We start from the raw sequence: 12654 nt of genomic DNA, 5'->3' as shown, positions 1-12654 counted from the left end.
TCTAGATTTTAGCTTATCTTGATTGGCTCTACTGCTTAAAATGTGGCTGTGGACAAATCAGTTAGCATCTCCATGCCTCAGTTTTCTCCCTTTGGCAAATGGGGATAACACCAGTCTTACCTCTTTCGGCTGTTATGTGGATTTGGAATGAGAGCTGGTATGTGAAATCGTAAAGTACAAATAAAGCCTGGTTAAGACAACATGTCCTAAGGGAGGCTGCCATGGTGTGTTGTGTTGGCATTCTCTGGGCACAAAGTCCAGGTGGCATTGAAAGCTCAGATCTACCCAAACAATATAATCCTCTGTAACAATATCGGGAGGGTTTTTTTAGCAAAACATTATAATTACAAAAATATCTTGTTGCAATGATCGAACTTACAATATGGAATGAGACTAACACAATACTGAACAGTTATCTTAAGCAGAACGCCAATCAACATCTAGGGAATCTTAAAAGACAAATACTCTACTCCCTACCTCAGTTAAGCTTCCATGGGCCTGAGGGAGACTCAAACAGGCCTCAGACTCAACCAGGCTTCAGAAAGCCTTCTCTGCTCCAGGCCTGTCTGATGTTCTGTGTCCTCAAGAGACTCCCCATCTCATTCTTTGTATCCTATTCCATTCTGGTTCTTTTCTGCTGTCTGCTGGGATGGGCGTTTCCTTGTTTCTTGACCTTTAGCATAAGTGATAGAAAATTAGTAGATTTTGCATCCGCAACTGCTCAGAATTCAGTGTTTGTAGGGCATATGGTCCACTCTTTGTAAAGGAGATTTTTTTTCCCCTCTAATACACCCTATGGAATCCCACTCTGGTTACTTATCATCTTCAAGGAGAGTCTCCCTTCCCCTCCCCTTTCCCCTCTCTCTCCCTCCCTCCCTTTACCTGCTTTATGCCTTCCTTTTACAATCAGGGCATTTCATCACTGCTGCCTCTGTGTTCTCCCAGCACTGTGGTAGGCTGGTTTATTTATCTCCCTCCCTCCTTTTCCCAGATTGAGCTCTGCTGAGAAGGACCCCTGTTCCTTAGGAGTGAACTGTGATGCTCTGTGCATGCCACGTTCCTCCCCTCCAGCTGCAGCTGGCCAGGGTTTTCCCCTTAACCATTTCTTGCCCTGAACATGTTGGCTGCAAAAGCACTTAAACTGCAAAATTTTGTACAAACGAGTCAAAACCTCCTAGACACTGCTACTTTTAGGGCTGCCAGAGGGCCTGAAAACTAGTCTAGCTAGTTTTTATTTTAAACTTGAGTACACTAAAGCCCGAACAGGCGAAGTGACCCACTCATCACTCTTCTCTTTGCAGTTTCTGACCATCTCAAAAAGCCAATCTGAATTATGCTTACTTTTTTAATGCACCAGCGCTAATCTTTGTTTTCCACCTTTTCTTATACTTAATGATCTTCTCTTTAAGCTTAAAGTAATAATTTTCTTTCAATACAGGAGATGTCTCATCTGAAAGAGGTGACAGATGTTTTAAAACAGTGAATTTTGTGTATCTATTTTAACAGTAATACATGGTTTAGAGTGATGAAAAGGCTATTTTTTTTTACCCCCAAGAGACAATTTTTTTCATGCAAATTGAAAATAGCTCTATTCTATTGCAATTTTTTTTTTTTCTTACAATTTCTTTTAAAAACCTCTTAGGCAGATTACCGGGATTTTTTTTTTTTTTTTTTTTGTAAAAATACTGCTGTTTGCGAAAATTCTCACTGCTCATTAGCCACTAAAATTTTTCTATTTGAGACTTTTGGGGAACTTGCACTGTGGATGCACCTGTTTATTAGTTTACCTAAAGGACGTTGAGAAGCTTTTGGCAGCCTGCTTGCTGCAGCCTGAGAGTCTAGGGTTGTTCATTGCTGATCAAAACCTGTGTTTTTTGGCAGGGCTCAGACTAGTAAGAAAGTAAAATGGGTAGGCAGGAGACTTACATAGGATTTCAAACTTTTGTTTTGCTGAACGAGTACTTTGAAGAAAAAAAAAAAGACCATTGTCATCCACAACCATGATTATCTTTTAAAAGAGAGAGTTCTTTAGGATAAAAACGAAAAACAGGATATACTCTCATCATAGTTTTTATTTTTCACATTCAAGTGCATGCCTCCAAATTGACATTCGGAAACCTCCAAATTTAGATTCATTAATCCAGGAACCAGAGATGTGAATTATAATGTCAAATCCTGTGCAAAAAAATGGAGGACCCAAATTCTTTTATTTGTTTTGGTATTAACTATTACCCATATTGTGTGGCTCTTTAGTGGGGCCAAGATGTTATTTATGTCCGTAGTTTCTAGATTGTTAAAATGATAACATGGTGAAATCAGCATCCCCAGACACAAAGGCCTGGATGAGAGAATCTCTGACTTTGACACACTCCATTAACCACCTCGCCTGTTTGTTTCTTCATCTTCAGAAGGAGAATGTATTTCATAGGATGTTGTATGAAATGAAATAGAAATCTGAAATAATAACTCAGATGAAATTATAAATCTAAAATTGTTTAACAAACTAAAAAGTGGTCTATAGCTGTGATATTTTCTCAGTATCTCTAAACTGTGTCAATTTTTTTTTTAGTCAAAGCTTTATGTGTTAATCTGGCTACGATGTCTGATGAAACTTATCAAAATACATTTTACACAAGAGACTACAGTATATAAAATATATGTCGGCACCTGGCATAAAATAATAGTCATTCGATTATTTTTCCCCTTTACCCAGTAAAAGTACATGTTTTGACTCTCTAGATAATGCCAAATATTTCGCAATATGCGTGACGGCCAAACTGCAATTATGCATCGAAGATCTTTTTGAATTTTTCTGGGATAAATGAGTGAAAAGAATATCAAAAGAACCTTTATGTTATGAAACCTTCCAACCCAGCTCTCTTCACTTCACTTCCTTTGATCGCTCCTCTGCGCCCTCTACTGACTGCAAGTCTGTATTAAATTAGTTTTAACCATCTTGGACAAAAAAATCACAATGTTCCCCATTCTGTGGCTGAAAGTTAATAACACACAATTGACCACTTTAAGGAATCGTGGTATCCTCCTTTTTCCTTTTTAATGACATCAGGAAAACTTAGTTATATTATAGACAGAAATAAGTAGAAAATGAATCAGATGTTAAATCCACTTTTAATAGAACTTGTGCAGAACGGGGCAAATCCTTTTGAGTGGGGACTCAAACCCTATGCCCAAAGAGGGTCCTTGGCTCTGTGCAGGAAAGAATTCGAGAGCAATTAAAGACAAAGGAAAGTTTATTAGAGAAGGAATAACCCTCCATAGACAAACTGTGGTCTCCTCTCAAAGTCAGAGAACAAGACTTTGAGCATTAAAGAGCTGGGCTTATATACATTTTTATTTCTATAAACAATTACTGAGTATAGGGAGTAAAGAATGAAAAGAATGGTCGGGTTTATCTTTAACTCATACAAGGTACTGCTTAAAGTCTTTGTTTTCCTTCCATGGTGCGGGCAAATATGGAAGGTATGGGTACATAGTCATTAGTAATCTCTACAGGAATTTTCCTTTGTTCTGTAGGTTCTTTATGGCCTGGCTGCATGACTGGTCAGCCAGGTTCCTGTGTCAGGCAGCATGTAGCAGGCTCTGGATTCCAGCTAGTTTAATATTTAGTGAGTTGGTGTAAGAAAAGTCTCTTGTTGCTCGTCTGCCTCCCAAGACTCCATGAGACCTATCAGTAGTACCCTTTTGGCAGACGTGAAACTTATCAGGCTCCAGCAGCTGTCCTTTCTACCTAACTCAACAGCAGCAAGTTGCCCTTCTTGAGACCTATCAGTAGTAAGTACCCTTTTGGCAGACGTGAAACTTATCAGGCTCCAGCAGCTGACCTTTCTACCTAACTCAACAGCAGCAAGTTGCCCTCCTGTCGCAGAACTGTCAAAATTTTGCCATATCTTCAATTTTTTTCTACGTAACGTTTTTTTTTCCCTACAAAAATCGGATCATGCCGTGTACAAATTTTACAAACTTCTTGTTAGCACTATCCATATATTGTAAACACGTTCCTACATCAATAAATGGACCATCAGAAAAGGGTGTTCCATTGCAAGAATGTCCCATAATATCTTTATATATGTAAAAGGGACACATTTAGTCTGCTTGTGTCTTTTCTCATTGCTATTTTTTAAAGACGTTTTCTCTTTTGTCTCATATTCTTTATGGAAATATGTCAGGAGCTAGAGCCAATATTGATAATACTCCATAATTAATATCAGGGGCTAAAAATGATGTGCCAGTACTCGAGACTGCAATATATTGCCAATTATTTCTCCTGCCCCTTTCCATCTCCTACGCTTCTTATCCTTATTTACTAACTGGCATAAAAACATACCTATCATAAGTAAAGAGCGAACATTTTAAGATTGAGAATCTTTTGGTCAATAAGAGTCAAGACGATATTTCATCTCCAAAATGAGGGCTGACAGTTCTGAAGAAGGAAAAAATTGAGGTCTGGAAAGGCTGGGTGAAAATTAGAACTGCATTTGCCCTGTTCAATTCCCAGGGAAGGAATGATTGTCCTATATTATACTGCAAAACTTTAATTAAAGAAGCTGAGGATAAACTGGAGAGTTCTCTCAAGACTCATAGAAAAATAATAATTGAAAATAATGAGAGAAAAAAGTAAGAAATAAGGAGTCCAAAAGGTGTAGTCTATGCAAATTAGAAATTGCAGATCAGGAAATGGGACCAAGAGCCCACCAGCAAAACTAAAAGCAGCAGCAGAAGAAACTCTTGAGCTCAAAAAGTATTGGATATTGAAGCTTTAAAAAGATTTACTGAAAATAAAAACACAAGTATAGATAGGTAGGTCCAGGCAAAATTCTGACTACAAAAGAGAAATCAAACTTTCTGTAAAAATTGAGGCTTTTAAGAGGAAACGTATATTCTAGAGAAGAACACAAGTCAAGCTATTCTCTCTAAAGTAAAATGCTAATCCTCAACGTTTATAGAACTCTGAAAAAATAAATTCAAATTGAGAACACAAGGATAGTGAAGACATAGTTTATAAGTACTCAAAATGAGCAATGAAATCACTCCTTTAAAACATTTTGCAAATGTAAAAATAAGAAAAAATATGTCGTAAACTATAATAATACTAGTTCAGATTTTCATTCCAAAATAATAAAAGCAAACCCATGAAATAACAGAAGTTAGTGAGAGGCAATACATAATTATTCTTTTATTTTACACAGGGAAACTCAGTGATAATTGTTTTGTTCTTGATACTAACAAACACATATAATAGGTGTATTTAAAAACCTAACGATAAATAGGATTCTTTTTTTTTCTTTCTACTTTTTCCTCTTTTATAAGACAGGCATATAGGATGTGCCTTCTGTTTTCGTTATCTATTGCTGCATAACAAGCCCCCCCAAATCTTAGTGGCTTCAAACAACAACTATTATTTATTTTGCTTGGAAATTTCCAATTTAGGCAGGGCTCAGTAAGGTCAGCTCATCTCTGCTCTGTGCTGTGTTAGCTGGAGTGGGCTAGGGGATCTACTTTCAAGATAACTCACTGACATGGCTGGCAAGTCAAGCTAACTTCCAGCTGGGAGCTCAGCCACGGCTGTGGACCAGGGGCCTTATGTCCTTTCCGAGGGATCTTCTTCAGGGGCTGCTTGGGCTTCCTCATGTCACGATGTCCGGATCCTGAGAGAAACAGGAAGCTGTACTGTCTTCTATGACTTGGTCTTGGAAGTTCCAGAACCTCACTTGTGATGTGGTCAGAAGCCCACCCTGATTCAAGATGAAGGGGCATAGACTCTACCTCTTGGTGAGATGAGTATGAAAGTCATATCATAAGAGATTATGTCAGATAAGAGATATAATTGCAACTGTTTTTTTAAAAAGTACAATTCGTTTACATTTAAATTACTACAGGAGAAAAACTATTTTAAAATCTCCTCATATATGACCTTATTTACCTTAGTAGTTATGAGAAATGGCTAGGATTAGAAAGATCTGGGTCTGAATCCTATTTGTAGTATTTATTTTCTGTGTATCTATGAATGTGTCACAGAAGTTCTAGCTCGGTGATTTTCAAGTTTATTTTTAGCAGTAGAACCCCTTTCCCTTCATTAACTTTTTCAGAGCCCTAGTGAAGAAAACCAATGAAAGCTTGGTTCTTGTTTATATAGAGCTCTACCTGCTAGTTTACCCTCCCTCCCAGAGGGAGCCAGAGGCATCTCCTCAGACATGTTGAAAACCACTGTTTTAGTCCAAATAATAACATGGGAAAGGAAAATAATTGGTATAGCTATTGCAAAAGCTGTGACGGACTTATCTTTTTTATCTCCCCCAACAATGTGATTGCCTATGTAGAAAACTGAGGAGAACAATTTAAAAACTAATGGAACTAACCCAAAGAATTTAGTATGGTGGCAGCTAGTTGACATACATACGTATACGTATATATATGTATATATGTATGTATGTGTATATATATTCATATATGTATATACAGTGAATTAATATAAGAATTCTGCTGAAACCACCATATATGTGTATATATACATGTATATATGTATACATATACATGTATTTTTGTATATATATCTACATATGTGTATATATGTATGTATATATCCGTATATGTATATACATACCTATATATATGCATATATAGTGGTTTTCAACAGAATTCTTATATTGATTCACTCAACAGACATTTATGTGTCAGACGTGTGTTAGTAACTGGGGAGACAGGGGTGAGATGGACAGACAGATCTTTGCTCTTGAACTTATGCTCCGATGGAGGAGACAGATGCTCAATTAATTACAGATCAAGATCAGTCCTGGAAAGTAATTCACATTTATTTATTTACTTTTTATTGTTTTCTTCCTGCCCATGCTGGGGCACAGGTCCAATCACAAGTGGCAATACATTTTATACAGGAAAAAGAAACAAAAGGCTGAGATAGCAAATAAAAGAGGCTGAGGGAGGAGAGTCTGTGGAAGGAAGATTCAAGCTGATTGATACGTGCAGGATGAGAATCAGTGAAGAGCTTGGGGAGGGCAGTAGAGAAAAGAGCGAGCGCCATGTTTCTGTGGTGAGGAAACACAGCACGGCCCAAAGACGGTAGAGCAGTAGGCTGGAGTCTAGTGAGCAAGAGAAGGGCGGGGAAGATGGGAATGGAGATGTGGGAAGAGCCCGTCAGATGCCATAGGACCCTGCAGGCTAGGGTGACATCGAATGTTGTTGAATGCAATATGAAGCCGGTGAACTGTTGCAAGGAGGGGAGTGATAGGATCAACTCAGCATTCAACATTATAGTACAGCTCTCTCTGTCTCTCCAGCAGGGAGACCATCTACTTATAAGGTCACTGGGAAATTAGGGGAACGGTGATGGTGGCTTCGGCTGGAATGGCCAGGGCGGATAGAAGTAAACACATCCAAGCTATTTGAGCAGTAAAAATAGCAAAAACTGTTGACAAATTATAAATAGGGTTTAAAGGAAAGAAAGGAGTATCACTGTAAGTTTTTCAGACTTCCAAAGAAATCTGATTTGTCCTCGTGGACACACAACCCTAGTGAGATAGTGAGTAAAGGGACCTGATGAGTCCTTTACCCAGGCGGAACTGGTCTAAATTAAGTCAGCTAAAGTCACGAGGTGAATAGTCTACATTCCCAGAGGACGACAGCCAGGCTTCGGATCCAAATTTGAGAACTCTACTATAAGGGAGGATTCCAGGTGTACAGAAAAAAAGGCACAGAGATTTATGCTGATTAATAGGAGGGTGCAGCTTTGCAGTCCGGGGATCACAGCCCAAGGGAAACCTTAGACTCTTGGTCTGAAATGCCCTAGTGCTAAACTCAGATTCCCTGCAGTGATGAGTCAGAGCAGCAGGCAGCGGAAGGGACTTGTAATACAATACTTCCAGCTCTCTCTGGAATCCCCTTACTGGGAGGAAGGTGGATGATGACTTTATTCTCTGATCCTTTCCAAGATCCAAGCAAACCTAGTTTTTTGAACAATCAATTTCATTTAATAAAGTTCATGTAAATTATATGCCTTAACAGGAAAAACTATAAACTCATCTTTTCTAACACCTCATTTGCATGTCTTATTTTATTTATATTAGCAGGCGAAATACACCAGGGACCCTTGGTCTTTATAAATCTGTGACAACATGGTTTGACTAACTGAATAACTAAGCTATTATCCAAGGCATCATTTTGTGCCTCAATTCTCTCATAAACATGAGTAAAATAATTTCTCTAATTGTGTTCATGTAGATGGCAAGCTAAGAATAAGAATTTGCATCTGACGTATCTTTGTACCCTATAATAGCTATTATGGCCATAACATAAAATCTCACATGTAAAGAAGATTCAAATATTGCCTTTAATTTATTCTTTTATCTATTAATGTCACTTGTTTGATAAATATTGATCAACGAATAATAAATATCTATCAAATAAATGAGTACATGAATAAATAAATGAGATAATAAACTAAATGTAATATCAATCCTTTTTCAGCATTAAATTTTATAATTTTATGCCTATAATTGTTGATAAAAAGTCTTTTAAGAGTGAAACCCTTTACAGGTATAATTGGGTTAGAAGCTATGTTTATAGCTTCATGACTATAGATCCTACATCAGTAATAAGTAACCAACCAGGACAGGAGTAAGCAAGCTCTTGAATCTAACAGAACTGACTCCAAACCTCAGCTCTGCCTTTAACCTACCCATGTGACCTTTGATAAGTTACTTCCCTTCTCCAAACTTCACTTTCTTCACATAAAATCTGTAGATTATAATAGAACTGATTTCAGAGTGGTATTGTGAGGATTAAATGAAAACACTTAGCATAGTTTCTGGTTCCTAATAAGTACTTAGCAGGTTTAAACTATTATTAACCAATTTATGAGTTATTATTTTATAAGCTTTGGAGCCCAGTAACAGTGAAATCACCCTCTTTTGCATCTCCATTGCCCTAGCAAGCTAAAATTCTTGAGCATTTTAATAGGAGCAGACATTCAACAGTACAGGTTGACTGGAATAGAACTGAACTGATTTGGACGACCACCAAAACAGATTAAAATCAACTCAGGTGTAAAATTTAAAAATGCTTATAGAAATCATGCATTTCATAAGTGTTCACTTGCAGGCTACCGAGTGCTTTTATTTGTGGTATCTATGGATTCCTCTCAGCAAATCCTTGAGATAGGTAACATCATTTTTATCCTATTATCCTATTATCATATCACTGTTGAGTAAACAGCTTTTAAAATGAAAAGCGATTTGCTCGGTTTTTAAAATAACTAGAACTCAGATTGCAAAGCTAGTTTCGGGGACCACAACTCTATCTTGGGAATCTGCAAACCAGATTAGTTCTGTACTGTGAAAAACACCCCTAGGGAAAGTGAGAAATTTTGATCTTTACTCTGATGTTTTATCTATCATACCATGTATTTCATTCACTTCTCAGTTGCTTGGTGCCTAGTAGCTTTTGCTGGTAAATAAGAACAGATAGGCTTTTAGTACCTCCAATTAAAAAAAAAAAAACACTGATCAATCATAATCTATGTATATTCTCTGTGCAAAGTCAGGCATTTGTGAATATTTATTTATTCACTTATTCATTTTTATAGTATTCTTGAATGGGATTTTTCTTTTACCTCTGCTATTTTTACCTTTATTAGAATTATTAATATTATACCTTTATTAGAATTATTTTATTTAAATTACAAATATACAGAAAAGTTCAGAGAATAATATAACATACATGAACCCACTACCCGGTCTATACATTCATATTATGCCTTATTTGCTTCATAATTTTTTAAATAAATAAAATGTTATATTTACTGTTAAAGTTAATATGAACCCCTCCCATTCAAGATTTTATGTTTTCAGGGTATATGTATAGTCCGTCAACACTATGAAATATCTTTATGCATCTTTCTGCCACTCGCTTTCTTCATTTAACAGTGTTTTCAAAATTTATGCATGGTACACGAGTAGATTTCCTTTTTTTTTTTATTTCAAAAGCTGTGTAATGAATATACTATGATTCATTTGTTTATTCTGTGGTTGATGAATATTTATGCTGTTTTCAGTGTTTTGCCACTAAAACAATGTACTTCCTTATGCGTAATTAGCTGTTCTCTCAGTTATATATATAAAAGTGGACCTGCTGGGTCTCATGGTTTTTCAGCACGTGTCACCATGAGAATCAAGCGGCACTGTGACAAGGTCAAGGCTGTGGATGTTCTCTCATATGGACACTGAGGTGCTGAAGAAACTCAACAAGAATAAGAAACCGGTCAAGAAGCTGACCAAGAAGCATGATGCGTTTTTGGCTTCATCGTCTCTGATCAAGCAGATCCCACGAATCCTGGGCCCTCGCCTGAATAAGGCAGACAAGTTCCTGTCCTTGCTGCCCCACAAGGAGAAGATGGTGGCTGAAGTCAATGAACTAAAGTTCACGATCAAGTTCCAGATGAAGAAGGTACTGTGTCTGGCAGTGGCTGTTGGCCAGGTGAAGATGACAGATGATGAACTTATGTACAACATCCACTTGGCTGTCAATTTTCTGGTGTCATTCCTCAAAGAGAACTGGCAGAATATCCGGGCTTTATACATCAAGAGCACCATGGGCAAGCCAGAGCAACTGTACTAAGGCATAGTTTAATAAACCATGCTATCATTAAAAAAAACGTACCTACTGAGCACGATAATATGTGTATCCTCAAATTTAATAGATCTTTTCAAGTCGTTTTTCAAATTATTGTTTACATTTTAACTAGAACATTTTATATCAGAGCTTTTATTTCCCAACACTTAATTTTTAAGTTTTTTGCTAATTTTATGTAAATAAACGGTATAATTTATTTTGCATTCCCCCAATTACTATGGAAGTTGAACAGCTTTTCATATGTTTATATACCATTTGGTTTTTTTTACTGTTTGTATTTTCAATTGCATTTTTTTTAGTTTTTCTCATTGATTTCTAGGAGTTTTAGCTATGTTGTCGATATCGATCCTTCGTTGGCCATGTTGGTAACGAATGTCTTCTATGTTGTTGGGCTTTAATTTATCTATGGTGTGTGATTGAATAGGAGTTCTTGTTTTTAATGTACACAACAGTTTTATTTCATAGTTTGTGATGTTTTATGTCCTTAAGAAATCCTTTTTTTTAACTTTTAGATCATAAAGGTTTACTGTTATATTATCTTCTACAATTTTCAACATTTCGCTTTACACGATTAGTTTTTTTATACATATGGAATTTATAGTTGTGTATAATGTGATATAGGAATCTCATTTTTGTATAAGGATAGTCAGTCATACCAACACCGTTTTTAAAATTGTCCTTTCTTCCTTATATGTTGTTTAAATATATATGTGGATTTGTTTCCAGATGAAAAGCTGTTTTATTGTTTTATTATTATTTTTCCCTAGACCTGGGTCAATATCACACTATTTTATTATAATCCCTTATATCTGATAGAGCAGGTTTCCACTCGCCACCCACCGCCACACTTTTAAAAATTACTTTTCTACTTTTCAAATTACTTGATCCCTACAAATTTCCTGTAAGTTTTAGAACTGGTATGTCACATTCCTTGAACACCCTTAAGGACTTCTATTTAAACTTCATTGGATTTATAGTTTGAATTGAATTGGTCATCATAAAAATATTAAGTATCCTAATCCATGAATATGACATCAGTCAGGAGTAAGTGGAAAAACAACAACTCTCTAGGTATTTTAAACAAAAAGGAATTTGATGCAGGGAATTAATTCCTGGAGAGGTTCCTGGAGTAAGTATGTATTTGCTTTGTTTTGTAGTTTTCAAATATATGTGATGCAGGAATGGTTTCTTATCTTTCTTTCCTTCTTTCCTTCTTCCTCATTTTACAAGTACAAGGACAGTCAAGGAAACCGTCCAGGAAATGAACTGACAATGGAACTGAAAGGTAATCACTTGTAATATGCACGTCACTTCACACTTCCTTTCACCTGTCCTTCCTTCCTTCCTTCCTTCCTTCCTTCCTTCCTTCCTTCCTTCCTTCCTTCCTTCCTTCCTCCCTCCCTCCCTCCCTCCCTCTCTTTCTTTATTCCTTTCTTCCTTTCTTCCTATGTTAGCCTTGTCACCCAAGAATAATACAGATTCTTTCGTGTTTGTTGAAAGCATCCTTTGTGATTTATAGGATCATCGATTCTATTGGGTATGGGGTTCTGTATATGCCCTTTAGATCAAGCATGTGAATTATACACTCGAATCTTCCACAAGTTACCAATTTTTTGTCCCCTTGATCAATCCATTTCCTAAAAAAGAGCCCTAAAATGTTCTACTGTGCTTATGAATTTGCTCACTTCGCATTGTACTGATGGCAATTTTTGCCTTACATATTTGGGATTGTGTTGTGAAATGAATATAAATCTAAGGATTCAGAATTCCTGAAAAGTTGTGTCTTTTATCATTAACTCATGAACTTCTTTCTGTTAATTATTTTCTTGCCTTAAAGTCTATTTTGTCTGATGTTTTTAGAGCAACACCAGCTTTCTTTTGTGTATATTTTTCATACCGTTACCTCTATATTTTCTGAGTAATTCTATTTTAGTTATGTCTTCCGTAAATCCATACAGCTGAGTTTTCTTTACATTTTTATTTTGAATAATT

At 36.5% G+C, this 12654-nt stretch overlaps 1 protein-coding gene across 3 annotated transcripts in view; it reads left to right on the top strand.

Annotated features, from left to right (window-relative positions):
- LOC107515746 (60S ribosomal protein L10a-like) overlaps positions 1-10774 on the top strand; it is a 226600-nt gene extending 215826 nt beyond the window's left edge. For 2 of the 3 annotated variants that reach the window (XM_036223843.1, XM_036223844.1), the window contains one exon: positions 10183-10774. In XM_036223843.1, the coding sequence (XP_036079736.1) occupies positions 10234-10647 (414 nt within the window). In that variant the 5' untranslated portion in view covers positions 10183-10233 and the 3' untranslated portion in view covers positions 10648-10774. Of the gene's footprint in view, positions 1-5507; positions 5791-10182 lie in introns of those variants that run through there. The other variant, XM_036223845.1, reaches the window with a different exon arrangement.
- Positions 10775-12654: the final 1880 nt, after the last annotated feature.

This window comes from Rousettus aegyptiacus, unplaced genomic scaffold, assembly GCF_014176215.1.
Source record: "Rousettus aegyptiacus isolate mRouAeg1 unplaced genomic scaffold, mRouAeg1.p scaffold_m13_p_6, whole genome shotgun sequence".
NCBI classification, from domain to species: Eukaryota; Metazoa; Chordata; class Mammalia; order Chiroptera; family Pteropodidae; genus Rousettus; species Rousettus aegyptiacus.
Note: the sequence above shows the minus strand (reverse complement) of the source record. Positions and strands in the feature narration are given on the sequence as shown.